At 38.7% G+C, this 26,883-nt stretch overlaps 3 protein-coding genes across 3 annotated transcripts; 1 reads left to right on the top strand and 2 right to left on the bottom strand.

Moving 5' to 3' along the window:
- Positions 1-314: 314 nt before the first annotated feature.
- Positions 315-2,686, bottom strand: LOC104428241 (protein AGENET DOMAIN (AGD)-CONTAINING P1). Its single transcript, XM_010041234.2, has 2 exons — positions 1,840-2,686; positions 315-942 (listed from the first exon to the last, which is right to left on the bottom strand). The coding sequence occupies exons 1-2, from the start codon at positions 2,512-2,514 to the stop codon at positions 454-456; spliced, it is 1,164 nt and encodes a 387-aa protein (XP_010039536.2). The 5' UTR covers positions 2,515-2,686; the 3' UTR covers positions 315-453.
- Positions 2,687-5,218: 2,532 nt separating this feature from the next.
- LOC104428240 (Golgi apparatus membrane protein-like protein ECHIDNA) lies at positions 5,219-9,020 on the bottom strand. Its single transcript, XM_010041233.3, has 6 exons — positions 8,825-9,020; positions 6,961-7,017; positions 6,664-6,867; positions 6,510-6,569; positions 5,970-6,096; positions 5,219-5,583 (listed from the first exon to the last, which is right to left on the bottom strand). Exons 1-6 carry the CDS (start codon positions 8,837-8,839, stop codon positions 5,495-5,497), a joined length of 552 nt encoding a protein of 183 aa, XP_010039535.1. The 5' UTR covers positions 8,840-9,020; the 3' UTR covers positions 5,219-5,494.
- Positions 9,021-24,628: 15,608 nt separating this feature from the next.
- LOC104428239 (galactinol synthase 2) lies at positions 24,629-26,126 on the top strand. The gene is made up of 2 exons (XM_010041232.3): positions 24,629-25,078; positions 25,201-26,126. Exons 1-2 carry the CDS (start codon positions 24,743-24,745, stop codon positions 25,879-25,881), a joined length of 1,017 nt encoding a protein of 338 aa, XP_010039534.2. The 5' UTR covers positions 24,629-24,742; the 3' UTR covers positions 25,882-26,126.
- The last annotated feature ends 757 nt before the right edge of the window (positions 26,127-26,883 follow it).

Here is a 26,883-nt window from a genome sequence, read left to right as displayed (position 1 = left end):
ATTGACAACAACAGTAAGATTTCTGGTGATTTTAGGGATATTAAGAAAGCATAATTGGGCCTCTCACTTAACAGGGATTAAGATCGGGTCTCTCTCTAGTTCATGAAATAATCATATAACTTTTTCCCCAGGACATCTAGCCTACAGTTTCCAAAGACTCAGATTAAGTAATTTAAGGGCATTTAAGCATATATTTGAAGACACTTGGTCATGGCTCCTCTTGAAAAGGGAGGAACTCTCAAATCTAAGAAAATTTAGTTCTAATAGGGTCAAATGCTTGATCTTGTGAGTTTTAGAGGTTTCAAATCCTAAAATTTACTTATAGTTGTATATATTTTTGTTTTGAGAAAACTTCACAAAGTTTGACTATAAGCCAATGGAAGAAAATAGAATCCCACATTCCCCAGAACCAACAGAGTTTCCAAACAAACCTTAAGCAGCATCAAAGAGAATTTACACTAGGCGCGTGTTATTTTTTGGGTCCAAGGAAGCAGTCATCCATCTTCCACCAATCCACTCCTGATGTGGCCTCAAGTTAGAGTGTTGAAACACTAATTCTTCCTTGGTGTCTCTGAAGTAAACGGTGTACCTTGATCTGCTGAGAACCTTAGAGACCACACCAACCCACCAGCTGTCATTATGCAAAGCATCTACTTCATCAAACAAATTGAAATGGTCAGCAACTATAATTTCTGGTGGACAGGGCCGGATATGCAAAGCGTCGGCCTCTTCTTTCAAAAGCTCAGCACCGTCCTCCGTCCTAAAGTTCTTGAACTCAACAAGGTACTTTCCCTTGGATCCCTCTTCAACAACCACTGCTGCAAACCAGGCACCGCGATATCCATCTTCATCGCTACTCACTTCAACTGGAGTGCCCTTAGTGAATTCATTACTTTTCATCTTTTTGGCAACCTTCATCTCCATCTGCGATTGTGCTTTCTGCTGTACCATTTTCCATGTGTCAGTAAGAAAAAACAAACTATTTTCACTGTGAGACCGGATTGTGGAATTTATGCCTCACAAACAACACACATACCAGCTTCCCTAGATTTCTTCTCTCATTTTCAATTCTCTCATATATTTGCATAGTTTCAATGAAGAAGATGAATAATGCTTCTTCGACAACTCTATCAACCAACCAGGTATCATTAATCAACGTGCACAAAGTACAAAACCACTAAGCTACATTCTCATCCGCCAGACCCACAATGCCAGCCAAACGGAAGCTTCATCAAGCCAAGAACTTTACACTTGCTTCAATGTAGAATTCCAACGGATAATTCATGAAAACACAGGATTAACTATTCTTGAGCGTCCGGAACATCTAATGCAACATAAAGATCGTTTCTTTTCACTCTGGACTCACTCCGACACTTAAACTAGCAGCCAAACTCAGCACCAAGAACACTCCTAATCGTCCACATCTACACAAAACAAAAGGTCATTCACTTTCTATCCACTCAAATTATTATTTGACCAGCCAAAACGGAAGCTTCATCCAGCCAAGAACTTTACACTCGCTTCAACATAGAATTCCGACCCATAATTCACGAAGACACAGGATTAACTATTCCGGAGCGTCCGAAACATCTAATGCGACATAAAGACCGTTCCTTTTCACGCTGGACTCACTCCGACACTTGAACTAGCAGCCTAACTCAGCACCAAGAACACTCCTATTCGTCCACATCTACACAAAGCAAAAGGTCATTCACTTTCTATCCAGTCAAATTACAATTCTGCACACTGCTGTCGCCCAAAAGAGCTAAAGGATGGAACACACCCACAAAGCAAAAAATCCAAACTTTTACAAGAACAAATCACAACGAAGTGCCAAACCTGTCGATCTTCGGCAGCAGCATCACCAGGAGGCAACCAAGACCCACGGACCCACTCGCGACGCACCCTCAAATCCCCGACCTCGAACACCACCCTCTCCCTCCACTCCCTGAACGAGACCCCGAACCTCCTCCCGCCCCGCATCCTATCCACCACCACGCCTTCCCACCACCCGTCGTTGTACCGGGCCTCGACCTCGTCGCCCACCCGGAAGTCCCTCTTCGGGTTCGCCTCCTCCGGAGGCACCGGCCTGATCTGGGACCCCGCCACCTCCTCGGTGACCCGGCGCGTCCCCTCCTCGTCCTCGTAGATTTCCCGGAACTCCACCGCGTAGGAGGAGGAGCGCCGCGAGGGGCGGCGGACGACGGTGGCGGCGTACCAGGAGCCGCGGAAGCCGTCATCGGTGGAGGCGATCTCGACCAGCATGCCCACTTCGAAATTGGGTTGCTGCTGCTGCTGCTGCTGCTGTCGTCGTGTCGCTTCATCTTCTTCTTCTCCCGCCAGCAGTCGTCGTCGTCGTGTTCGGGGAGGCATTGCCGTCGTTGCTTTGCTTCTGGGCTCAGTGTTCGGAAAAAAGCAAAACGGAGAACCGTATTTTATGGAGGGAAGAACTGCCCAGGAACAGCAAGAGTTCTTTTGAGATCGAAAAGTGCGTCGGCAAAATAGCGTTTTCATCCATCTTATATTCAAATGTAGAATTGGATATTAATGTCGAATCTAGGAATTAAGTACATCCGGTTCGTACGGGAGAAGTTGCGGCGTGCTAATACGTCGGACATGATGATCCCATCTCGAGCGTGGATGCTGGCGAGCACATTGAATTGTTCATGTGGTTCGACATCAAAGATGCGCCTTTGCTATAAAGTAAACAGTATTTATTGGAATGTACTTCGATCGGAGAGAAATGGGGACAACATGCTATATCCTTATTTTTGTAAACTTTTTATCGAGAAAATAAACTAAACACTAATTTAGGATTAAGGGTGATTGGGTCTAGGGTAGGTAGGATTTAGATCTGGATCTTGTACCCTATCCTATTTGTATTGGACGATATATTCGACCCATCTTTTTTTTCAGATCCATTTTCATGATCAATCTTATTTTCATTGGAATCTGTTTTACAACCTCTTGATATCCTATACGACTTTAAATTTTATATTAATACGCAAAAAATAACGTAATCATCGTAATTTGTATTGCAACATTAAATATTTGTAATAAATAAATACATGAACTTTTTTACTAAACAAAAAATTAAAGATCTACAGAGCTAATTATAATAAATAAAATCATAAGGCAAATAATTAGCAACAAACATGGATATTTTATTCCCACAACTACTACATGAAACTACTCATTCATACAAGCATAACTCTCCCTACAAAAGAGAAATTAGACGAGTTAATCCACATGGTACACAAGAATTTGGCGGTGACGAACACCGTCCGTCCATCGAACAATGTGAGAGGGAGCCGATGAGGGAGGGAAGCAAGTGAGGAAGGGGAATGACGAAGGAGAAATGCCGTGCATGAGGAAAAACGTCGTGTAATTGTAAGAGTAAGAATAGAAATAAGGGGAAAAAGGGGGATTTAGATGTATACTTACAAAATCGGTTCCCAAACTAATTTCAAAATCAGTCCGAAAACCGATTCTTGAGTGGGTAATCAAACGGACCCGGTTCCCGCACCAATTTAAACAAGTTCCGAATTTTTGGAACCGATTCCCAGATCGATTTCAATGGGAACTGGTTCCTGACCCTATTTTCCGGGTGGGCCGATCCGGTTTCCGGGTTTACTTGGTTCGGTTGCACACCCTTATTTAGGATGCGATTAATAACTATTCTATTCGTGAGAACAATTTTCACTTAAAAATTTATTTTTTTTTTGTTGACCATTTTCGCTTAAAAATTATTTGTTTTTATTTTGTTCCTAAAAATAATTTATAAGCATTTAAAAACATTTGGTAACTACTAAAAATTTTATTTCAAGAATAAAAATGCGTCTAGTAAAATCTTTAAAATTTATAATGCAAATTATTTTCTTTTAATCTTTTAATAATTTTATTAAAATTCTCTCCTTTTTTTTCCCCCTTTTCATCTTCTCCGTCCTTCGTCATCGAGCATCACCGGCCTCCAACAACTCGAGCCACTACAAGGCTTGGACCAACAAGTCTCGCTAGATTTGGGCAAGGTCAACCTCACCCAACCATGGTAAGGCCGAGCCTCACCCAGCCACATCAAACCTCGAGCCAACAAGCCTTACCATGGCTTTATGTCATTGGCCCTCAACAATGCTCCAGCGAAATTGCCGACCCTCATCTAGCTGGTCATCAGCCATAGCCAAGGCCAACGATTGTCCAAAAGGAAGAAGAAGAGAAGAAAATGAAAGAGAAGAAAAAAGAAGAAAAATTAGGCTTGATTTTAGAATTATTCCCGGAACAAAGAATCAATTCTTTTTAACTTCTTAATTTTGTTTCAAATCTATTATGGAATAAAAAAAAAATTACCAAATAGATTTTCGTTTCAAATTTATTCTTGAGAACAAAAGAATAGAATTAGTTACTACTTAGCTCATTAACGAACAAGCCCTTAGTAATGACTTCAAGGATTTATATCATCTGACATGTTATTAAGAAAAATAATGGTTAAAATGCATATTGTTATGAAAGATGTAAATTGTCTGTACCTCGCGAGAATGTGTTATGGGGTTATCACAAAATGCACGGGTGTGCTGATTTTTTTAAGGGTCGTCTGTATATTATTCGAAGAGGGGACAAAAGGAAAGGAAAGGAAAAAAGACATGCTTGTTTCCCCGAGCCACATATTAACAGGTTAGCGTTAAATATTTGACATGTCGTAACACATAATTCCAATTGTCCTGATTTTGGTCGAAAGGGTTTGAGACACTAAATCTTCCTCTAAGACGAGTAGGAGAAACTAATTGTGCAGATTTCTAAGCTGACTAAATTTCAATTTGAGATGGTCCAAGCGTCTTCAAAGACGAAAATAGAGTGTGTCTACCTAAATTTGTCACCCTATAAAATTTCATAGAACGGGAAGCAGAATTTCATCAGTTCCTCGCATAAACATAGACATCCTTCTCAAAAGGACAAGGACCGGATGGCTTTCGCTGGTTATGCAGAAAGTGAGAACCAAACGCATGACCTGCAAGTTCTGGCTCGCGAGCAGCTGGGAATCCTATGCCGTATGTTTACCCCAAGAAAATGAAAAAAATGAAACATTCTTAGAAATGAGACTTATTTCTCCATTAAACTTGCATATCTAAAGCAAGACAGTTTGATCTAATTGGTTAGGAAAGGTGTCTTTTTAGAAAAAATAGACCATGTAGCACAGCAGAAAAGGCATTAGGAAAGATGAAACGAAACAGAAACCACAGAGAGCACTCGATCATTCAGCTTGAAGAGCTCATTACAAAGTCCATGATATTATGAGAGAGAAATACAATAGGCACAGTATAAAATTTATGTATCCCACAGAAATTCGACCCAAGACTTCCTTCTTTTCCCATTAGAAAGAATCGTATCCAAAATTGGCCAATACAGTCATCCGTATCATCTTTACACTAGGCGCTACCACATTTCACATCTCACCTTCATGCAAATTCTTCCCCCGAGGTTACTTTGTGGTATGTGCAGTTCAAACGGCGGTAAATGCTGATTGTAACGTAGAAGAAAACCGAGAGGCAATTGTCTGGGTAGCAAATGCCTGAATCTGCTTCTTGGCATCTGGGAAATACAGCCAACAATCTCATCAGCACAGAGGAAAACTTCATAAACCGGACAGCTGATTTTGAAATCAAGAGAGTCAACTAAAGTGTCCCAAGGCCATAGAATGCCGGATGAGAAGCAGCCCTGACACGCACGCTAAATCATATCTACTCAATTTGGAAGGTTGGTGGGTCCATCTTAGCTTGTATACCTCAAGTTAAATATTACTAGACGAGGACTTCACTTAACGATCTCCTATCTCAAATAGCCTTAACATTACAAATTGTCTCTTCAAAGAACTAAGCACAGGGTGGATCTAATTGCAGACGAATAGTAATCACTCTGCATTGAAGATATCTCATTAACAAAACCACCAGAAAGGTTAGAAGAGAGTTACTACCCACCTTTGCGGCACTTGGTGAAGCCCACAATATTTGCAATGCTGAGAGTCAAACAAACTCCAACAACAAGGAGATAGTCAGCCTGCAACCTTATGAGTGAGAATATACCAAGGATAGTCCATGCAACTGCCTGCAAACATAAGAATAACCTTGGGTGTAGATAATGAAAAAAATTGAAGCTGAAGGACAGACTCCAAGCACCTACAACAGGGCCAAACAATGATCCCAATGCAAAGAATAGGACCACTTCAAGTTAAGGATTAAACATCAATTGATTTAAAAGATGTACTTATTGTCATATAACTTCCTAATACCATTATGAGTTGCAGTTCATTTTCAAGAATACCAAAGCACTCCTTGGTATGTCCTCCTTTAAAAAAGTTGAAACTTCAGAGCACATGTGATTGTATCCAAGACCTTTCCATATGTTACCTTAGGTGTCTCATAGCGAGAAAGCGAGTTTGGTTTCATTTTTGCCATTTTTTTTTCATTTCTGACGGAAGATCAATAAGCACGAGTCACTGCAATGATATGTGAACTTACCGTAAGGTAAAGAGTCCACCAGAACAACCACGAATCTTTCTTGTTCATCCGTGCCAATGACTAGCACCAAAATAATGCAATCAGATCTTCCGAAGATAATTCTTTGAACAGAACCAATGCAAGTAAACTAGAATATCAACATTACTTAGCTCACCTCCTGGTCAAGGCATTCAAATTTCCAGACACTCTCACCATTATCATCTATCTCATTCCACCACCTCAAGCCCACTAAGATACGCCCACTCACATTTTTCACAACCCAAAAGTCTAGAGCGGCAAGGAAGACAGTCACAACAAATATGATGACAAAATTATCGAAGAAGAGAGAAGATAATATGTAAAATGCCAAAGCAGCAGCCTGCCAAGAAAAAGAAATATTGAACATTAGAACTCCAAATCCCGGTTTAGAAATGATTGATCAAACTTCCAACAGATACTCTTCTCTCTTTACCTTGAACGCAACGTGAAAGAAACATGTCTTTGGGTTGGAGTAGTTTTCTACTACAGGCTGCAGGAAGAAGCAACAGATTATGTCATGACATAGGTGATTATAGCAAAGAAAGACTTATGAGATGAATTTTACAAAAGAATAATATTGTCCACTCCACTGTCAGACTATAGATAAGCGAAAACAACTCAAGCTCCATCAAACACCTACAGCACGATAGTCTCTATTTTTATCATCATTCGCACATGGCCAAAAAGAAGGGATAAAGTTTCACTACTGCTGAGTAAATCTAGCTTTATTACTCCTTTAGGGATCCCCTGTCAACTGCTAAACCTGGTTGATGAAAGGATAAAAAGTTCAATATGTCCTGACCTCATACGAAGTTCACATATGTAGATTATCACTTATTTTCTAAGCAATACAATTCTCCTATGCCACAAATTTTTGCTAGGTAAGCAAATGAGTTTTATTCTAATAAACAAAGCAGGATCATCCTCCTACAAACGACATAAAGGATTACAACCAAGACTCAAGAAATACAGCAACTCAAGTCATAAGTCTCTCACTGAAGATTTGCCTTCTCAGAGATTGTACTAAATAATCACCTGTTTGGATGTTGCCAAGCCAATACCAAACATCACATTTTACTCTTGACATTATACCATTGCTAGAAACAAGACGATTATCATCATGGAGCTTTCTATTTTTCTCAAACCAGACACGGTAAGTAACAGCACAGCATGCAATCTCACATGCAACATTTGCTATAGCTTCTCCTTCCAACTAGCACAAGTCCACTGCATCTCATCACTTCAACTCTGCCAAACTCTATGAATACCACGGCAACTATAAACTATGCTCCAGACTTGACGAGTCTTGGTACATTCAGCAAATGAATGAACCATAGATTCAGGGAACGATCCACAGAGAATGCAAACATCATGCAAAGAAGAATTTTTTTGATCTATCTCTAGTAGGTAGCTTTTTCAAAATAACAAGCCTGCCAATAGAGCTGTGTTTTGGTATGTTTGGAGCAAACCAAACCAGCTCATGCCAGGTACTTTACCAGCTAAAAATTAAATTTTGCTCCAAGTACTATGAATAGAAAATCCCCCATTAGAAAAAGGCACCCAAATAATTCAGCAGACTGCTCAACATTTGGCTGAATTCCACTTGATGCAAGATTCAATGAAAACTATGTCCTCAGACCTAGGAGCAAGCCAGTGCCATGCCCCTTTCGCAGTCACATATAGGATACTTTCACAGTAAGACGTAATCCAGCAGCATAGACTACCCTTGGAGGAAACACATCCCAGCAAAGCCCCCACAGGGAGCCAAGGATCCAGCCATTAGCAACCAAAATACTTAATCAAGGCCTCAAATTCAGTTCTCATCTTAAGAAGCTTCCTCCATATCCAGGAAGAGGTAGCAACCAGAATCTATTTACCGGAAGAACCGATTAGAACCCATAAATCCACTCCGAAATGCCGCAATTACCCATGAAATCAACTTCTACTCTTAAAAGCTAGCAAAGTCAGGTGAAATCTTCCCTCATTTTCTTCTCCCCTTCTTACTCTCAATTCAAGATCCGTCGAATTTCCCGCGTCCACATAACACCCTAACCTCACCACTAGCTTCCGAACGACATAAACGAACTCAAATCGAGCTCGATTCGACGAGCCACTCAACAACGGATCTCGCCGCCATGCAAAACCGAGACAATCGACGACATCCTACGGAGAAACCCGAACGCCGAAAATGGGAAAAACCGCGGGAATCGACCGAATCGACCCCGGAAACGTCGACGGGCAAAATCGAACTCGGCCGAAGAACGGGGGCAAGAACGAAGAGGACCGAGTCGACTCACCTGGCTGGGATCCATGGCGAACCGATGCGGGGGCGAGCGAGGGAGGGATCGGCGGCGGGAATTCGCGGGTCAGGCGGCGATCTTCATGAACGAATCTCGAGCTCTCGAAGGAAGGAGAAGAGAGGGGGATCGATTGATTTTCGGGGGTGGAACTGGAAATGTCAGCTCCTCGTCGTCGTCGTACTTCGTGGATCTCTATTGCTAAATCGATACGCGGTAGTTTTTTTTTCACCTTCGCGATTGTGACCCTGATCTTTCGTGAAATTCGTCTCGAGGCCCAGATCCATATTTTCCTCTCATTTCTATCCTCTGGGTCCACCATGTCTCTTTAGTCCTCAAGAATTAATGTTTAACTCACTTTCCTTTTAACTTTATTTCTTTCGATGGGAAGATTTGTCAAAACGAGTCGTGAACCCATTTCTTAAAATGCATTTAAGGGCTGAATTGTTGTATAGGTTAGCTAAATGAGAAAATTGTTCCAAAAGTCCTAAACTTACTATTTAGTCCTAAAAATTTGTAATTGTGTCAATTGAATCCTAATTTTTTTCACATTTTATCAATGGAACTTATCTGATCAATTATGATAGAAATCATTGGTGTGTACACTAACCATATTATATGACAATGCTAGTATTGATGTAGACAATTTTTAATATTATGAAGGGGCAAAAAAGAAAACCCACTCACTGTGGTGGCGTAGTTGGCTTAAACTTTGTGTCTCCCACGAAAGGTGCCAAGTTCGAATCCCAGTGGCGTTATTTGGTGACTTAACCGCTGGCGTCCCGCCGGTTGTCGATTTTCGAGGTTTCCTTGGTCATAAAAAAAAATGAAAAAGAAAATAAAAATTTGAAAAAAAATATTATTAAAAATTGCTCATGTCAACAATTTCAAAAAAATATGGCAAGATAGATTTAATTAGCAAAATATGAAAATATTTAGGATTTAATTGGCATAATTGAAATATTTAGGATCAAATTGGCAAAAGTGCAATAAGTTAAGAACTTTTTGGTTTTCCCATCAATAAATGAGTTTAGAATGGCAAAACCCAAAATAGTATAAGTGTTAACGAGTTTGCAACTTACAAAGACTTAACTTATCTTTATGACTCTCTCTTCATTATTTCGTCCTCACTCAATCTCATGTTCACTTCTTTTATGCTCTTACTTCAATATGGATATGAGTTATATATCAAAGTGTTGTAATAATATGAATTAAGTCGGTTATAAATTACTACATTTGTATTGCATACAAATATATCAAAAATGAATTAAGTGGATCAATTTGGATCATGCTATTTTTTATTCGATTCATTCAGTTGATGAGTCTAGGCACGATAACAAGTATTCTAATCATCACGTCTATAATTATAGAGACTAATGGCCTAATTTTTTCATGTCCTTAACTCTGATAAGTTGGGAACTCTTACCTCACGTTGGGTTTTGCCTCCTGGGCTGCTACTTTTATCTGGATAAGGCTTCTTACTGGGAGATCCATAATAGACAGATTGCATGCTCCTATAGCATTTTGATTTAAACAATGCTCTATCAATTCTGAGTAATGCCTTTGGTCCTCGTACACCAAATACCTCCCCAGACCCCACCAACGGTTGAATATCTGGTTATTATTCCCCTCTTCTTTGCTCCCGCATTTTTCATCAACTTACATAAATTGCCTATTATCCTGTTCATGTCTTGAATTCTTGATGACAGTCGACGGAACACTTGGTTTTAAGTCATTAATTGCAACTTCTAGCTTAAATCATCTGGCCCAACTAAATAACTGTTGTCTCTTATTTGCTTGCATCAGTCCCCCACAACAATGTTCTAAATACTATGCGAATTTTCAGGAATTGCATTTCAAATCAAACACCATCGTACTATACCGCTCTGCGTTTGGGTATTTGCAAGTTTGGATGCTGATTTAATCGATGATTGAATTGGTGAATCCACTTGTCATCATGTAGCACGATAATTTGAATAAGGTACTTGCAAGAAGAGACCACTCATGGACTGGCCTAACGTTAAAGGTGATGATGTTATGAATATTTTTAAGTAATATAGGCCGGATAGGTTCGGATCGAGTTGGGTATGCGCATCGGTCGCTAAATGTGCATTGCATGTAAAATGGGTCAATTTGGGTTAAACCATTTTCGACTCGAACCGAATCACCCGTTTGATGGGTCCATGTAAAAGTAAGACCTAATGGATTCTGAGAACAAAGTAGACGCAATGTATATTTTGGGGGCAAAAGTGCTATTTTAGACTTGCAAGTATTCTCGTCTCCCAACTGTACAGAACGGGACAAAACGTTAGGCCCAAAAATGGTGAGAATGACCCAACTTTTTTAATCATTTTGGAATCGAGCCCGTTCTTCATTAAGGCCCAAGTTTTGTGCCAGTTTTTGGAAGCCTGGCCCGATAATTAAGGCTTTGTACGGTTTTATTTGAAACCTCGGTACGCGACTCTTTTTCTCTGTTAATCCACAATCGAAGTTTGAACGTCGACTCCCGAAGCGCCAAAGATTGCGAGCGACTTTCAGGACGTCGGATCTAAAAATTAGACGACTGTGAAATCGAGCGGGTTCGAGACGAGAAATGTTGCTATTTTTCTAGTGGGATATTGGGCTTCGTAGCTTGAGCTTCCAGATCATTACAAGTAATCTGACTTTGACCAAATGGATCAAGTTAAAGCCCATTTGCTGGGACTGAATGAGCCATCCGTCGGTCCGTCCGTCCGTCCATGAATGAATGAAAAGAGGACAACTTACAAGGGTAGCTGGACCGATCTCAAATTACCACCAGAACGTGTTAATTCACGTCGATACACCCGTCAAGCGCATTGTGTCATATCATCATAGTATGTCGGCTCGTTAAAGCCCATTTCATTAAAATAAAAAAAATAAAAAAAACCAGTCGTTAATTAGGGTACCGCAGGGCCGTTTGAGCTTGCACTATGAGCTTAATTAACCTTGTGGCAGGATGCATTTGCTCAACTGATTTGAAGTAACAAGATTTTTTTTTTTTTTGGTCGGAATTTGAAGTAACAAGGTTACACATTTACAAATCAATGTAAATTGATGTTAGATAGATGTTATGATAATAACTAGTTCGAGCAATAATTCTTAAAATGTGTGTATCACCTTATCAAAGTAATTTGTGTAAATTTTATTTCATGTTGTCAATTAACAGCATATGATTCGTTCACGAAGGTTACACTATCACAACAAGAATCAGGGCTCCGATACACCATGCCCAACCTCCATCCACTTTGACAATGTCTCGATAATATGTCGTGATGGACAATATAATTTGTGCTCACTCATATTTGAAGAAAACCCTCAAATTCAACCTTTTCTCCACTCCCTTTTCTCATGAAATATTTGGTAGACGATCACTATTTGATAATGACACGTAGGTATCGACACGTAAAAAGCAAGATTTCAAAACTCAAATCTAAAAAAAGGTGGATATCACTCGCTCATATAATGTGACAACTAGTTACTTCATATATCGTAATGTGTCACAAATGAATAAAATACTCCCCCCACCCCCGCCCCTTCCTTTTCTGTCTCTGTCTCCCTCTCTCCCTCTCTCTCCATAGCATTGAGTCGTCGGGCCTCCAGATCTAGAGGCGATGAATGTGCGGTGTGAGGATAGAAGTTAGGGAGAGGGGAGGGGGGGTTTGAATTTGGTGGTGACTTAGATTAGAGATCCATCGAGATCCTCCGAAGAAGTGGCAAGGATTGAGGTTTGATAGACACGCATCTCGATCCTACAATAAAGACAATAGGTAGAGACTATGCTTGGAAAATGTCGATTTTTTTTATTAGTTAGTCTTCTAAATAATAATAATATGTGGCTGAAATCATAGGGTAGAAAAACGTGACACTAGTGCATTGGATATATCAAGAACTCTTGAGAAATTCAACTTTTTTGACTAAGATTACTATTTATGATAAGTTAGACTAGCCAATATGGTAATTTTCCTTAGTTTCCACATCTATTAAAATTCCTTAGTTTCCACATCTATTAAAAGCAAAAGAAGGGTGAATACAAATTGAGCTAGGGGGCTTATTTGAGCATTTTCTTTCAATTTCCCCTTTATCTTTTACTTTATTTTAAGGTCATGGGCAAGAACAAAATTAGATGACCTGATTCTTAAATGATCAACAAAAATTACGGCGTGTCATTTACTTGTGACATTTATATTAAAATGTATAAGTAAAATCAATTTATTATAATTTCACTAGATTTATTTTCTTGTACGTTAGCATGGATACTTTTCTAGAATGCTCCTCTAGAAGGATAATGGATTTGAATATTCAAAAGAATAGAGAATTTTTCCATGGGATTCTTAGATTGCTAAGCCAAAGTCACTTCATGTACGTTGATGGGTCGGTCTATGATGAGAAATGTCATCCCCCTTGGAGATTTTCAATGGTTATTATCCTCAAATGGAACTTTAAATATTCTTGGTTGAAGAAGATTCTAGCTACCCTTTTGATTAATCACCTTATTACTCTAACGAATTCGGTGCCCCACCTTCTTGGTCCAACTAACATAACTGGAAAAGCGAAAAAAAAAAAGGCCTCCCAAGAAGGTGCCCTCTTGTGCCACCTGTCCCTGCACGGCCAAGGGTCGACACGTCGATTACTCAGGAGCAATTGAGCCACGCAATGAAGATCGTGCGACTTTGAGAGCCATCGTCCATCCATATGTCCGGCTGAGATTTGTGAAAAGAGTTGAGAAATTAATGCTCCGTACTTTCCCACATAAGAGTATAAGAGCCTAATTTATAGACTTTACAACGTACCAAAGTGACAAGAAAGGCAAGAAGATCATAGAATATTGGTCACAATTGATTGGGATCGATCAACAATATGCACAATCATAATACACAATCTCAAGTGGTATGAATAATCTCCTAACATTTGTCAATGATCTTAAACTCATTCATATACAAAAAGTGGGGATTATTAGCTAAGGGTAAGTCGACCGATCTCAACTGTGGCTTTCTAATTCTAGACAATAGGGTCCATAAGGAAGATCGTGGGGATGGCAACTTCTGTTACTATGTCGTAATGGTGCCCATTATTCACACCAGCTTGTATAGTAGCATAAAACATTAACGTTTTGATTTCATATAATCGAATTACAATTAGAACGTGCTGTATCACATTGATGTATCGATTAAACATATCATGTCGAGTTGCTGTCATCAGATTTTGTTGGCTCATTTAGGCCCATATTGATAGAAAAGTCTTGCATTTACTTAGTATATAATTGGCCTGTAGGAGCTTCGCACACTTAGTTAAGTATGTAGCATGATAAATTTGCTTAATTAATTTGAAGTAACAAGTTACGAGTTAATGGATCTCTATTAGGTCTTTCATCAATGTATACCACTATTAGATTCATGACATTATAAGAATTCAATCACGCAAAAATTCTTCAAAATGTGCATATCACCTATAAAATGGAGCTCGTGCAAATTTTCTTTCATGTTGTCCAGCGACTGAGTATAATTATTTCCCAAAGGACACCTTATCGTGACAAGTTTGTAAGGCTTTAAACAACATGCCCGATCTCGATCCACTTCAACAAAGTCTTGATCTCGAGTCTTGGTAATCTATCGAGATGAACACTTTAATTTGTGCCCACTCATAAACCGTCGAATCTTAACCTTTTCTTCTCTCTCTTTTCTTGTCAAATAATTTGTGCTATGGTCACTATTTGATAACGACACATGAGGATAATGGCCCATAAAAAGTAAGATTTCAAAATTCAAATCCCAATAACAAAATGCATATTACTCAAGTAATGTGATCATCAATTGCACCACGTATATTGGTGTGTGTAATGAATGAATAAAATACTCCTCCCTCCCCCCTCCATAGCCATTGAGTCGGCAGGCCTCTAGATCTAAAAGGTGATAACTCCTAAAGATCTAGGGCAATGACTCCTAAATGACTTTAGACTTGACAACGAGGTTGAGATCTTCATGGTCATGAAGGAGCCACTTAATTTGGGATCAATGTGGCAAAGATCTAGGGTGATGACTCCCAAATGACTATAGATTTGACAATGATGTTGAGATCTTAATGACCTACGAAAAAATGGTGAGGATCATAGTTGAATAGATATGTATCGCGATCCTATGAAAAAGACAATAGATATGACTAAGAATAGGATATGGCTGAAATTATAGGGAAGAAAAATGATATTATGGCATTGGATTTATCAAGAAACCTCTAGAGATTCAAACTTTTGACTAAAGTTACAATTATTGATAGGTTAGACGTGTCGATATGATAATTTCCTTTATTTCTACATCTATTAAAAGCAAAAGGGTTAATATCCTAAAAAACCCCAAATTGGTACACCTATGATAAATTTACCAAAAACTATTTTTTTGACCGTGAAAAACCCCAAACCGGTACATTTGTGACAAATTTACCCCAACTGACCATAAAAAAACCATAAACTGGTACATTTACGACAAATTTAGCCTAAACTAATTTATTCGACCAAAAAAAACCCCAAACTAATAAGTTTGTGACAAATATACCCTCCGCTAAATTATATTAATACCACAAAAAAATAAGAAAAAAATTGTAAACTGTGACAAACGATGCGTAAAATCCTAAATCGATATACTAGTTAATTGTCACGTGTAATTTAACTTAATAATTTGACAATAAAATTTAACAAAAACTAACATAAGGTAAATTTGTCACAAGTGTACTAGTTTTGGGTAAATTTGTCAAAGATATACTAGTTTAGGGTTTTTGGTGGTCAAAAAAATAATTTGGGGTAAATTTGTCATAAGTGTACTAGTTTGAGATTTTTCAGGGTATTAACTCAAAGCAAAATAAGGGTGAACGGGGGATTGAGCTACGTGGCCTACTTGAGCATTTCCTTAAACTTTTTTTTTTTCCTTTTTTCCTCTTTATTTCAAGGTGGTGGGTACATATAAAGAGCAAAATTAGACGACTTATTTCTCAAACGATCGACCAAACAGACCTCTATCGTTTAAATTGATCGATTTAGTTGGTCATTACTGTGTTGCATCACGAAACGAATCGAAAATCATTATATATGACCAATGAGTATTGACAAATCCTTTATTTCGTTTAGAAGAATGATGGATTTGAATATCCAAAAGAACCAAGAATATTCCCATGAGATTTTTAGATTGGTTAGTCAAAGTCTCTTCATGTAGAGCGATAAGTCGGTCTAAGAAAAGAAATTTTATCTTCCTTAGAGATATTCAATGTGGAATATCCTCTATTGGTCTTAAATTATTCTTGGCAACCACCTCGGTCAATCGCTTATTAAATTAACGAATTCGGTGGATCCACCCCACCCCTTGGTTCAACTAACATAACTGAAAAAGTGGCAAAAAGGGGCCTCTCCAGAGGGTGCCCTTTTGCGCCGTCCTTCGAACGAGGAGACAACACGTGGGTTTGCTCAGGAAAGCTCAAAAGATTAAGCGGCGGGGAATTCCACAATGACCGGAGCAGCACGCCACCCGCAATTTTCAATTCCGTTGGACGCCGCTAGCACCTTCTCTTGAATCACGATTCCGGGTCGGCACATCACTGACGAACTCGTAGATTTACAAGTGAATTCGGTACCTATGACTCAAACTGAATTTTCCATATATGTAGACATGATGTTCATACCAACCGCTTCTCCTTGCTTATAAAAATGAAACAGTCTTATCAAACTATATGCATGTAAAGTCACTGAAATTTGAATCACTTGATACGCGAACAATATCCATTATGTTCCTAAAATAAATTTCTAGTTATTATTATTATTTTTTATTCCTTGAAAGAGTTTTTGAACATTTATGCATCAAAATTCCTTGAACTGGAATAAAAATTCACAAAATTTCTCCCCCTTATGCTCTTTGCCACTCATCAACGGGTGGCGGCCGGCAGAGGGTGGCGGCAGCCAAAGGCAGGAGGCAAGGGCAAGCGATTAAAGAGTTTATATATTATGTCGGCTTGTTAAAGCCCATTTCAAAAAAAAAAAAAAATACATTCGTTAATTAGGGTATCGCAGGGCCGTTTGAGCTTGCACTATGAGCTTAATTAACCTTGTGGCAGGATGCATTTGCTCAACTGATTTGAAGTAACAAGGTTACACATTTACAAATCAATGTAAATTGATGTTAGATAGATGTTATTATAATAACTTGTTCGCATAATAATTCTTAAAATGCGTGTATCGCCTTATCAAAAGTAGCTTGTGTAAATTTTGTTTCGTGTCGTCAATTAACAGCATATGATTCGTTCACGAAGGTCATATTATCACAACAAGTTTCAGGGCTCTGATACAGCACGCCCAACTTCCATCCACTTCAACAATGTCTCAATAATATGTCGTGATGGACAATATAGTCTATGCTCGCTCATATTCAAAGAAAACCCTCATATTCAACCTTTTATCCTCTCCCTTTTCTCATGAAATATTTGGTAGACCATCACTACTTGACAATGACACATAGGTATCGACACGTAAAAAGCAAGATTTCAAAATTCAAATCTAAAAAGAGGTGGATATCACTCGCTCATGTAATGTGACGACCACTAGTTACTTCATATATCGATATGTGTCACAAATGAATAAAATACTCCCCCACCCCCGCTCCTTCCTTTTCTGTCTCTCTTTCTCCCTCTGTCCCTCTCTCCATAGCTTTGAGTCGTCGGGCCTCCAGATCTAGAGGTGATGAATGTGCGGTAAGGATAGAAATTAGGGAGAGGAAGGGGGGGGGGTTTGAATTTGGTGATGACTTAGATTAGAGATCCATCGCAATCCTCCGAAGAAGTGGCAAGGATTGAGGTTTGATAGACACACGTCTCGATCCTACAATAGAGACAATAGGTAGAGACTATGCTTGGAAAATGTCAAGTTTTTGATTAGTTAGTCTTCTAAATAATAATAATAATAATAATAATAATAATAATAATAATAATAATAATAATAATAATAATAATATGTGGCTGAAATCATAGGGTAGAAAAACATGGCATCAGTGCATTGGATATATCAAGAACTCTCGAGGAATTCAATTTTTTTTTACTAAGATTACTATTTATGATAAGTTAGACGTGCTAATATGGTAATTTTCCTCTATTTCCACATCGATTGAAAGCAAAAGAAGGGTGAATAAAAATTGAACTAGGGGGCCTATTTGAGCATTTTCTTTCAATTTCTCCTTTATCTTTTCCTTTATTTTAAGGTCATGGGCATGAACAAAATTAGATGCCTATTCCTCAAATGATCAACAAAAATTACGGCGTGTCATTTACTTGTAACATCTATATAAAATGTATAAGTAAAATCAATTTATTATAATTTCACTAGATTTATTTTCTTGTACATTAGCATGGATGCTTTTCTAGAACGCTCCTCTAGAAGAATAATGGATTTGAATATTCAAAAGAATCGAGAATTTTCCTTGGGATTCTTAGATTGGTAAGCCAATGTCACTTCATGTACATTGATGGGACGATCTAAGATGAGAAATGTCAACCCCCTTGGAGATTTTCAAAGGTTATTATCCTCAAATGGAACTTAAAATATTCTTGGTTGAAGAAGATTCTAGCTACCCTTTTGATTAATCACCTTATTAATCTAACGAATTTAGTGGGCCCTCCCCCTTCTTGGTCCAACTAATATAACTGGAAAAGCGGAAAAAAAAAAAAGGCCTCTCAAGATGGTGCCCTCTTGCGCCACCTGTCCTTGCGCGGCCATGGGTCGACACGTCGATTACTCTGGAGCAATATGAGCCACGCAATGAAGATCGTGTGACTTTGAGAGCCATTGTCCATCCATGTCCGGCTGAGATTTGTGAAAAAAGTTGAAAAATTAATGCTCCGTACAATTGATTGGGATCGATCAACAATATGCACAATCATAATACACAATCTCAAGCTGTACGAATAATCCCTAACATTTGTCAATGATCTTAAACACATTCATATACAAAAAGTGGGGATAATTAGCTAAGGGTAAGTCGACTGATCTCAACTGTGGCTTTCTAATTATGGACGATAGGGTCCATAAGAAAGACCATGGGGATGGCAACTTGTGTTACTATGTTGTAATGGTGCCCGTTATTCACACTAGCTTGTACAGTAGCATAAAACATTAACATTTTGATTTCATATAATCGAACTACAATTAGAACGTGCTGTATTACATTGATGTATCGATTAAACGTATCATGTCGAGGTGCTGTCATCAAATTTTGTTGCCTCGTTTAGGCCCATATCGATAGAAAAATCTTGCATTTACTTAGTATATAACCGGCCATTGGAGCTTTGCGCACTTAGTTAAGTATGTAGCAAGTTACAAGTTAATGGATCTCTATTAGGTCTTCATCAATGTATATCACTATTAGATTCGTGATATTATAAGAATCCAATCACACAAAAATTCTTCAAAATGTGCATATCACCTATAAAATGGAGCTCGTGCAAATTTTCTTTCATGTTGTCCGGCGACTGAGTATAATTATTTCCCAAAGGACACCTAATTGTGACAAGTTTTTAGGGCTTTAAACAACATGCCCGACCTCCATCCATTTCAACAAAGTCTTGATCTTGAGTCTTGATAATCTATCAAGATGAACGCTTTAATTATGAGTTTGTGCTCACTCATATTTGAAGAAAACCGTTGAATCTTAACCTTTTCTCCTCTCTCTTTTCTTGTCAAATATTTTGTGCTATGGTCACTATTTGATAACGACACATGAAGATAACAGCCCATAAAAAGAAAGATTTCAAAATTCAAATCCCAATAACAAAATGCATATTACTCAAGTAATGTGATCATCAATTGCACCACGTATATTGATGTGTGTAATGAATGAATAAAATACCCCTCCCTCCCTCCCTCTATAGCCATTGAGTCGGTAGGCCTCTAGATCTGAAGGTGATAACTCCTAAAGATCTAGGGCGATGACTCCTAAATCACTTTAGACTCGACAACAAGGTTGAGATCTTAATGGTCATGAAGGAGCCACTTAATTTGGGATCAATGTGGCAAAGATCTAGGGCGATGACTCCCAAATGATTGTAGACTTGACAACGATGTTGAGATCTTAATGGCCTACGAAAAAATGGTGAGGATCATAGTTGAATAGATATGTATTGCGATCCTATGAAAATGACAATAGATAAAACTAAGAATAGGATATGGCTGAAATTATAGGGAAGAAAAATGATATTATGGCATTGGATTTATCAAGAAACCTCTAGAGATTCAAACTTTTGACTAAAGTTACTATTAATGATAAGTTAGATGTGCCGAAATGATAATTCCCTTTATTTCTACGTCTATTAAAAGCAAAATAAGGGTGAACGGGGGATTGAGCCACGTGGCCTACTTGGGCATTTCCTTAAACTTTTTTTTTCCTTTTTATTTTGAGGTGGTAGGTACATATAAATGAGCAAAATTAGATGACTTATTTCTGAAACGATCGACCAAACAGATCACCTCTATTGTTTAAATTGATTGATTTAGTTGGTTATTACTGTGTTGCATAACGAAACGAGTCGAAAATAATTAATATGACCAATAAGTTCATTACTTCGTTTAGAAGAATGGTGGATTAGAATATCCAAAAGAATCAAGAATATTCCCACGAGATTCTTAGATTAGTTAGTCAAAGTCTCTCCATGTAGAGCCATAAGTCGGACTAAGAAAAGAAATTTTATCTTCCTTAGAGATATTCAATGTGGAATATCCTCTATTGGTCTTAAATTATTCTTGGCAACCACCTCGGTCAATTGCTTATTAAATTAACGAATTCGGTGGACCCACCCCACCCCTTGGTTCAACCAACATAACTGAAAAAGTGGCAAAAAGGGGCCTTCCCAGAGGGTGCCCTTTTGCGCCACTTGTCCTTGCACCGTCCTTCGAACGAGGAGTCAACACGTGGGTTTGCTCAGGACAGCTCAAAAGATTAAGCGGCGGGGAATTCCACAACGACCGGAGCAGCACGCCACCCGCAATTTTCAATTCCGTTGGACGCTGCTAGCACCTTCTCTTGATCACGATTCATCACTGATGAACTCGTGGATTTACAAGTGAATTCGTTACCTATGACTCAAACTGAATTTTCTGTGATATCTAGAAATGATGTCCACACCAATCGCTTCTCTTTGTTTATAAAAATAAAATAGTTTTATCAGGCTATATGCATGTAAAGTCATGGAAATTTGAATCATTTGATATGCAAATGATATCCATTCTTTTCCTAAAATAGATTTCTAGTTATTTTTCTATTTTTATTCCATAGACAAGTTTATGAATATTTACTTATTAAAATTCCTCTTCCTAGAATAAAAATTCACAAAATTTCTCCCCCTTATGCTCTTTTCCACTCATCAATGGGCAGCGGCTAGTGGAGGGTGGCGGCGGCCAACAGCGGGAGGCAAGGGCGAGCGATGAAAGAGTTTATATTTTTTTCTTTTGTTCTAGAAATAAAAAGTAAAAAAAATTATTTCAAATTTTTATTTCAAATATATTTCTAGACTGAAAATTTGTTCAAAAAAAAAATGAAATTGTCATATCAAATAGATTTTTATCCCAAACATGTTCCTACAATCAGGAAATAAATTTAGTTAGAAATAGAATAGTTATTATGCGTGATTTTGGTATTTGAAAAGCTTACTTCATGGAAGAAGAATTTTTTTTTTTTTTGAAAAAGGAATTCCGATTTGTTGACTTGTTAAGCGAATTTCATTAGCGCATGCAGCATGACGATGTAATTCGAGCAATTACATAACATGTTGGTCACTATCGATGACAAGAGAGAACTCTTTCGAAACACACGTAAAACTCTCCCGTGCCCATTTAGCAAGTACAACTTCTAGAAAAGAAGCATCATTCGAATGTGTTCTCCACATTTAATCCCTAGAAAATTGTTTAGTCGTCGGCAACCAAAGTTCAACATCACAGAAGAAACTCCTTACCTTGTTAGTTTAATATTAAGCATATAATTACATATTAATCAGTAAAGATTCAATGATACAATATATTATGTCAATTGATGATGCGGCATATCTTGAGTAAGACGATAATCTTTTTTGTCACTGAAACGATTATCTGTCATGGGAAAAATACCACTTTATACTTGAAATTTGAAGAAAGATGAGTATAATTTTTCTAATTGCTATCCACATGCAAAGCAAAAATGTGTAAAGATCTCGTCTTTGAAGTAAGATGCCACAGTATTCGTACATCCCACGTTGGTTCCTCAAATGCAATGGTAAAGAACAACGAAATTCAAATACAGGGACAAAATCATGTTATTTGAAGCATCACATTAGAGATAATCGACAATAACTAAACTCATTTTGATTCGATGTGAAATTTTGATTTAGATATAAGTCAAATCATTACGCTGTGCTAAATATGGACGGGCCGTGCTCTTCAGACCATCGTGTCCAGATTTGTACAGATAAATATCGTCCCGGTTCAACTCATGATAAAGTCGTATTTTAAGTCGTAGTGAAAACCAAAACCGAACGGCCCTCGAAAATTGCTTTGTCCAGTAATGTTTACTCTATGCGCAGCAAAAGTTGCCCGGTCGATTCCATACATGCGCAAAAATAAGGGGGCCCACAAACAATTCGAAAGTCCGGCGGACGTGCGACGGCCTGCCACGTGTCTGCCCTAGCAACGTAGATTTTTCTATTTTATGATTTCGTGAGTACAAAGGAAAACGGAAAATAAATAAATAAATAAATAAATAATTTGTGAGTTTTCAGACGCTGGACGGTGCGGCGGGTAGCTTTTACTGTGGAATTAAAATATATAAATTCCTCCTTTTTTTTTAATAACAAAAATATGTACGAAAGCGGCGGGAAGCTTCTCCAGGGCGCAAGATCCGGTGCTGCTCACGCGTAGCTCGCCACGTCGAGCCGCAGCATCTGGTCCGTTGAGTTCCTCATCGATGCCAAGAGAAAAATCTCGAATGCTACGGAGCAAGAACGAGTAGAAATGTACTGAGTATAGGGAGTGCATGCTCAAGTGTTTTTATTTGCATTATCTAGAAATCAAATTAAAGGACGCGTGTTTTGCTTTACGGATAATCATGGTTTAGATTAGGTTGATCTATCATTTAACTCAAAGACTAGTATGCACTGTATTAGTCTTCAATTTTTGAATTCAATGATCAATCTGGTTGAATCTGGAACCAAGGACGATTTTTGAATTCAATGATCAATTCGGTTGAATCTAGAACCAAGGACGGGACCTAGTTTGCGTATGGAAAAATAAATAATGTTTTAGGAAGATTCAATCTATCTAGAAATATAAACTTTATTATTATGTAAAATAAGAATGATTTAATTAACTACTCAAAAAAGGAAAGATGATTTAACCTGAAAAGTATCCAAATATTTAAAAAGTCGTAATTTATGTACAAGAGGTTTAGCTCGCTTTCGAATTGCGCTCACATTCTTATTTATTTAGGGTCCATTGTTTGAGAAAAAAAAATATTTTTTGACTTTCCGATACTTGAATAACTAAAAACTAATCGATTTATGAACAATGTTTTCAATCAATTGAAAACAACAATTTTTGATGGGGGAAAACGACTTCCCATTTTGACAATAGAGAAATCACTTTTCCTAAACTGCCAAATAGGTAAAGACAAATCGTTTTTCTTAAAAATGATTTTCATGAAAAATATTTTCCTTTATCATAAACTTTCAGTGAAACAATTGCATTCTTAATATAAAACACAAGCTTTTGTGAAATTTATTGGTGAAAGGCTAATATTAAAATGGTTTTTTTTTTATCGACAAAAAAAGGGCTTTTGAAAATACCACAACAGGCATAGCTTATTGCAATGTTGCAGTAACTTCAGCTAAGAAATTAGAGGTTGCTTGTCTGATTTTGCCAAGTGTGTGCAAGCTGCTTTATCTCAATCGCTTGCATAGTTCAAGAGTCGAGACTTAATTAGTTTCCCATGAGATGTATATTCTACAAATTCGATTTATGATGTTGACATATACATTCTATATCCCACAATAACTAAGATCAAGACCAAACTCAGTTAGGATTTACGAACAACTACCATATAAAACACGTATGTTTATGTGATCAATAAAGTAATTTTCTAAAAATTTACATTATCCTTAACGATCTTTTCTTGACTTTTTAAGGTCTTTTTGGCTAAAGCTTATCCTTCTATAGCACGTTCTCCATGAGAGCGACAAACAGACAATTTGACTCCCACTTTTCGGCAACTGCATAACATTATCCTAAAAAACCGTCCCCACCACAACATCCAGTTACATAATCACCCTCGCCATACACGAATACCCTAACGCCGTCTTGCAATTTCGAAGTCGGCAGGTAGGGCTATATTAGTAAATCCGCTAAAGGCTTGACTTTTTGGGTCTTTCTAACATATGTTATCTCTATCTCTCTCTGGTATTTTCCAATCTCTCTCTGGTATTTTCCAGCACCGTCCACCAACTCCAGACCTTGATGACCGACCGTCCGATCGACTCGCGCTGACCCACGCGGACTTCGATCCAACGGTGGAGCTCCAAAACGACGTCGTCGTTTCACGAGAAATGGCCTAGCTCCGCCCTCATTGGACAGACGAGATCTTTGGTCTGTCGGTGTGAAACTCCCCAAGATTCAAGCAGCTTCCGTCCCCTGTCCCGATCATCGGAAATTAGTAGATAAATCACTGCATTATCTCCAAAGATTTAGTCTTCTTAATTAAAAAAATAATTCTCCATCTCTATATAAACCCTGCACCCTCCTCTTGCCAAATCCACCAACTCAAACTCAGCCAAGCAACTTGCAAAACCTTCTCAATCCCACCACACATTCTCCATTCCCACTCACTGAAACCTCAACCCTTTCCTCACCATAGAAAAATGGCTCCCACCATGGCCGCTGCCGATGCTGCCGCTAATGGCGTCGTGAAGCTGAAGCCCGAGGACCAGCCCACCTGTGCCTACGTGACGTTTCTAGCTGGAAACGGTGATTACGTGAAGGGTGTGGTCGGGCTGGCCAAGGGGCTCAGGAAAGCGAAGAGCAAGTACCCACTTGTAGTGGCGATCTTGCCTGACGTGCCGGCAGATCACCGGAAGATCCTAGTGGATCAGGGCTGCATCGTGAGGGAGATTGAGCCTGTCTATCCGCCGGAGAGCCAGACCCAGTTCGCCATGGCTTATTATGTGATCAACTACTCCAAACTTAGAATTTGGGAGGTATGCTTGGTTTTGATATTTCTTACTGTCTTATATTCTTGTCTGCTTCTTTGATAGTTAGGATTGAGAAGTACTATCAGCCTGGTTATATTGAGTTATTGACCTGGCTTCTTGGATTGCAGTTTGTGGAGTACAAAAAGATGATCTATTTGGATGGTGACATCCAAGTCTTCGACAACATCGATCACCTCTTCGACCTCCAAAATGGCTTCTTCTATGCCATCATGGACTGCTTCTGCGAGAAGACATGGAGCCACACCCCTCAGTACAAAATCGGGTACTGCCAACAGTGCCCCGACAAGGTCCAATGGCCCGACCACGTTGGCCCAAAGCCACCTCTCTACTTCAACGCCGGCATGTTTGTGTACGAGCCAGACCTCGACACTTACCACGATTTGCTCGAAACTCTCAAGATCACACCTCCCACTTCATTTGCTGAACAGGACCTCCTGAACATGTACTTCAAGGACATCTACAGACCGACTCCTAACGTGTACAACCTGGTGCTCGCGATGTTGTGGCGTCACCCTGAGAACGTCGAGCTGGACAAGGTGAAGGTCGTCCATTATTGTGCCGCTGGGTCGAAGCCGTGGCGGTACACAGGCGAGGAAGAGAACATGGACCGGGAGGACATCAAGATGCTGGTGAAGAAGTGGTGGGATATTTACGACGACGAGTCCTTGGACTACAAGAATATCGTTGCAAGAGATGAAGCGGCTAAGCGAACCATATGGGATCGATTCCTCAAGGCGTTGGAGGAGGCCGGAGCTTTCCGCTTCTTGACGGCCCCATCTGCAGCCTAGGTGTTTGGAACTAGGGCTGGTTTATAAGTGTGTCGAGCAATTACAGAGCAGGATACAATTGGAATTGGTTGCTTTTTTTTTTGCCTCGAAAGGGGAGGGTTTTATTTTCCCCTTCATCTCCCTGATTTAAGGGTTGAAGATAAAGATGTCTCTTAAGTTTTTTGTTTTCTTTTGTTGAGTGATGTGTACAGATATATATTGGAAGAAATTTCAAGTTAGTATATGCTACTTCTGTTGAGTATCTACAATTGAGGAAGTTTTCTTTAAGCACAGAAAATTCAATATGGAGAACTTTGATTCCTTTTCATCGACCATTATATGAAGACAATGGAGAACTACCGAAAAAAAAAATAGCCTCAAACTTTCTATATTCTGATTTTTGTGTAGTGAAGAAGAGACACTGTGAAAAAAAAAAAAATCAAACTCCATGGCTACAAGATTGATAGAAGGTGATCGTAAAAAGAAAAATTCCAGGAAAAGATTAGATAAAAATCACTAAAGAAAACTAAAAGAGGTAGAGTCGGAGATGAGATAGGGCGTGCATGGGCTGCACGTGCACCCTTTCTAGACACATTTTCTCGTTGCTTTCCCATTGGAAAAACTCTTTCTACACTTGCAATTAAAAAAATGGCATGAACATGGTCATAACCTATGGCTGCAATGAAGAGCTGAAGACCAAAAGAAAGGGCGTGATTGATTTAGTAAAGCTATTCTACTAGAGAACCGCAAAGCACGGGTACTAACCCCCTGACACAGCCTTCTCTTTTAGGCCTGTCACTCGATTGATGTGGCCTGAAGAGCCGTTTTGCCTAATAGTAATACTTACTTTGGGTAGTCAAAGATGCTCTTATTATTCTCAATAAGATGGCGAGATAACGGATCAATTCTTTTTTAAATGTGCTCGGTTCTTCCACTTGCAACAATCCAATTCGCTTCTAGGGTGAAACAACATTAGACATTCCATCCTCTAAATTCAATATGTGTAAGTGCCCAACGCTGAGA

Source organism: Eucalyptus grandis, chromosome 2 (genome assembly GCF_016545825.1).
Source record: "Eucalyptus grandis isolate ANBG69807.140 chromosome 2, ASM1654582v1, whole genome shotgun sequence".
NCBI classification, from domain to species: domain Eukaryota; kingdom Viridiplantae; phylum Streptophyta; class Magnoliopsida; order Myrtales; family Myrtaceae; genus Eucalyptus; species Eucalyptus grandis.
Note: the sequence above shows the minus strand (reverse complement) of the source record. Positions and strands in the feature narration are given on the sequence as shown.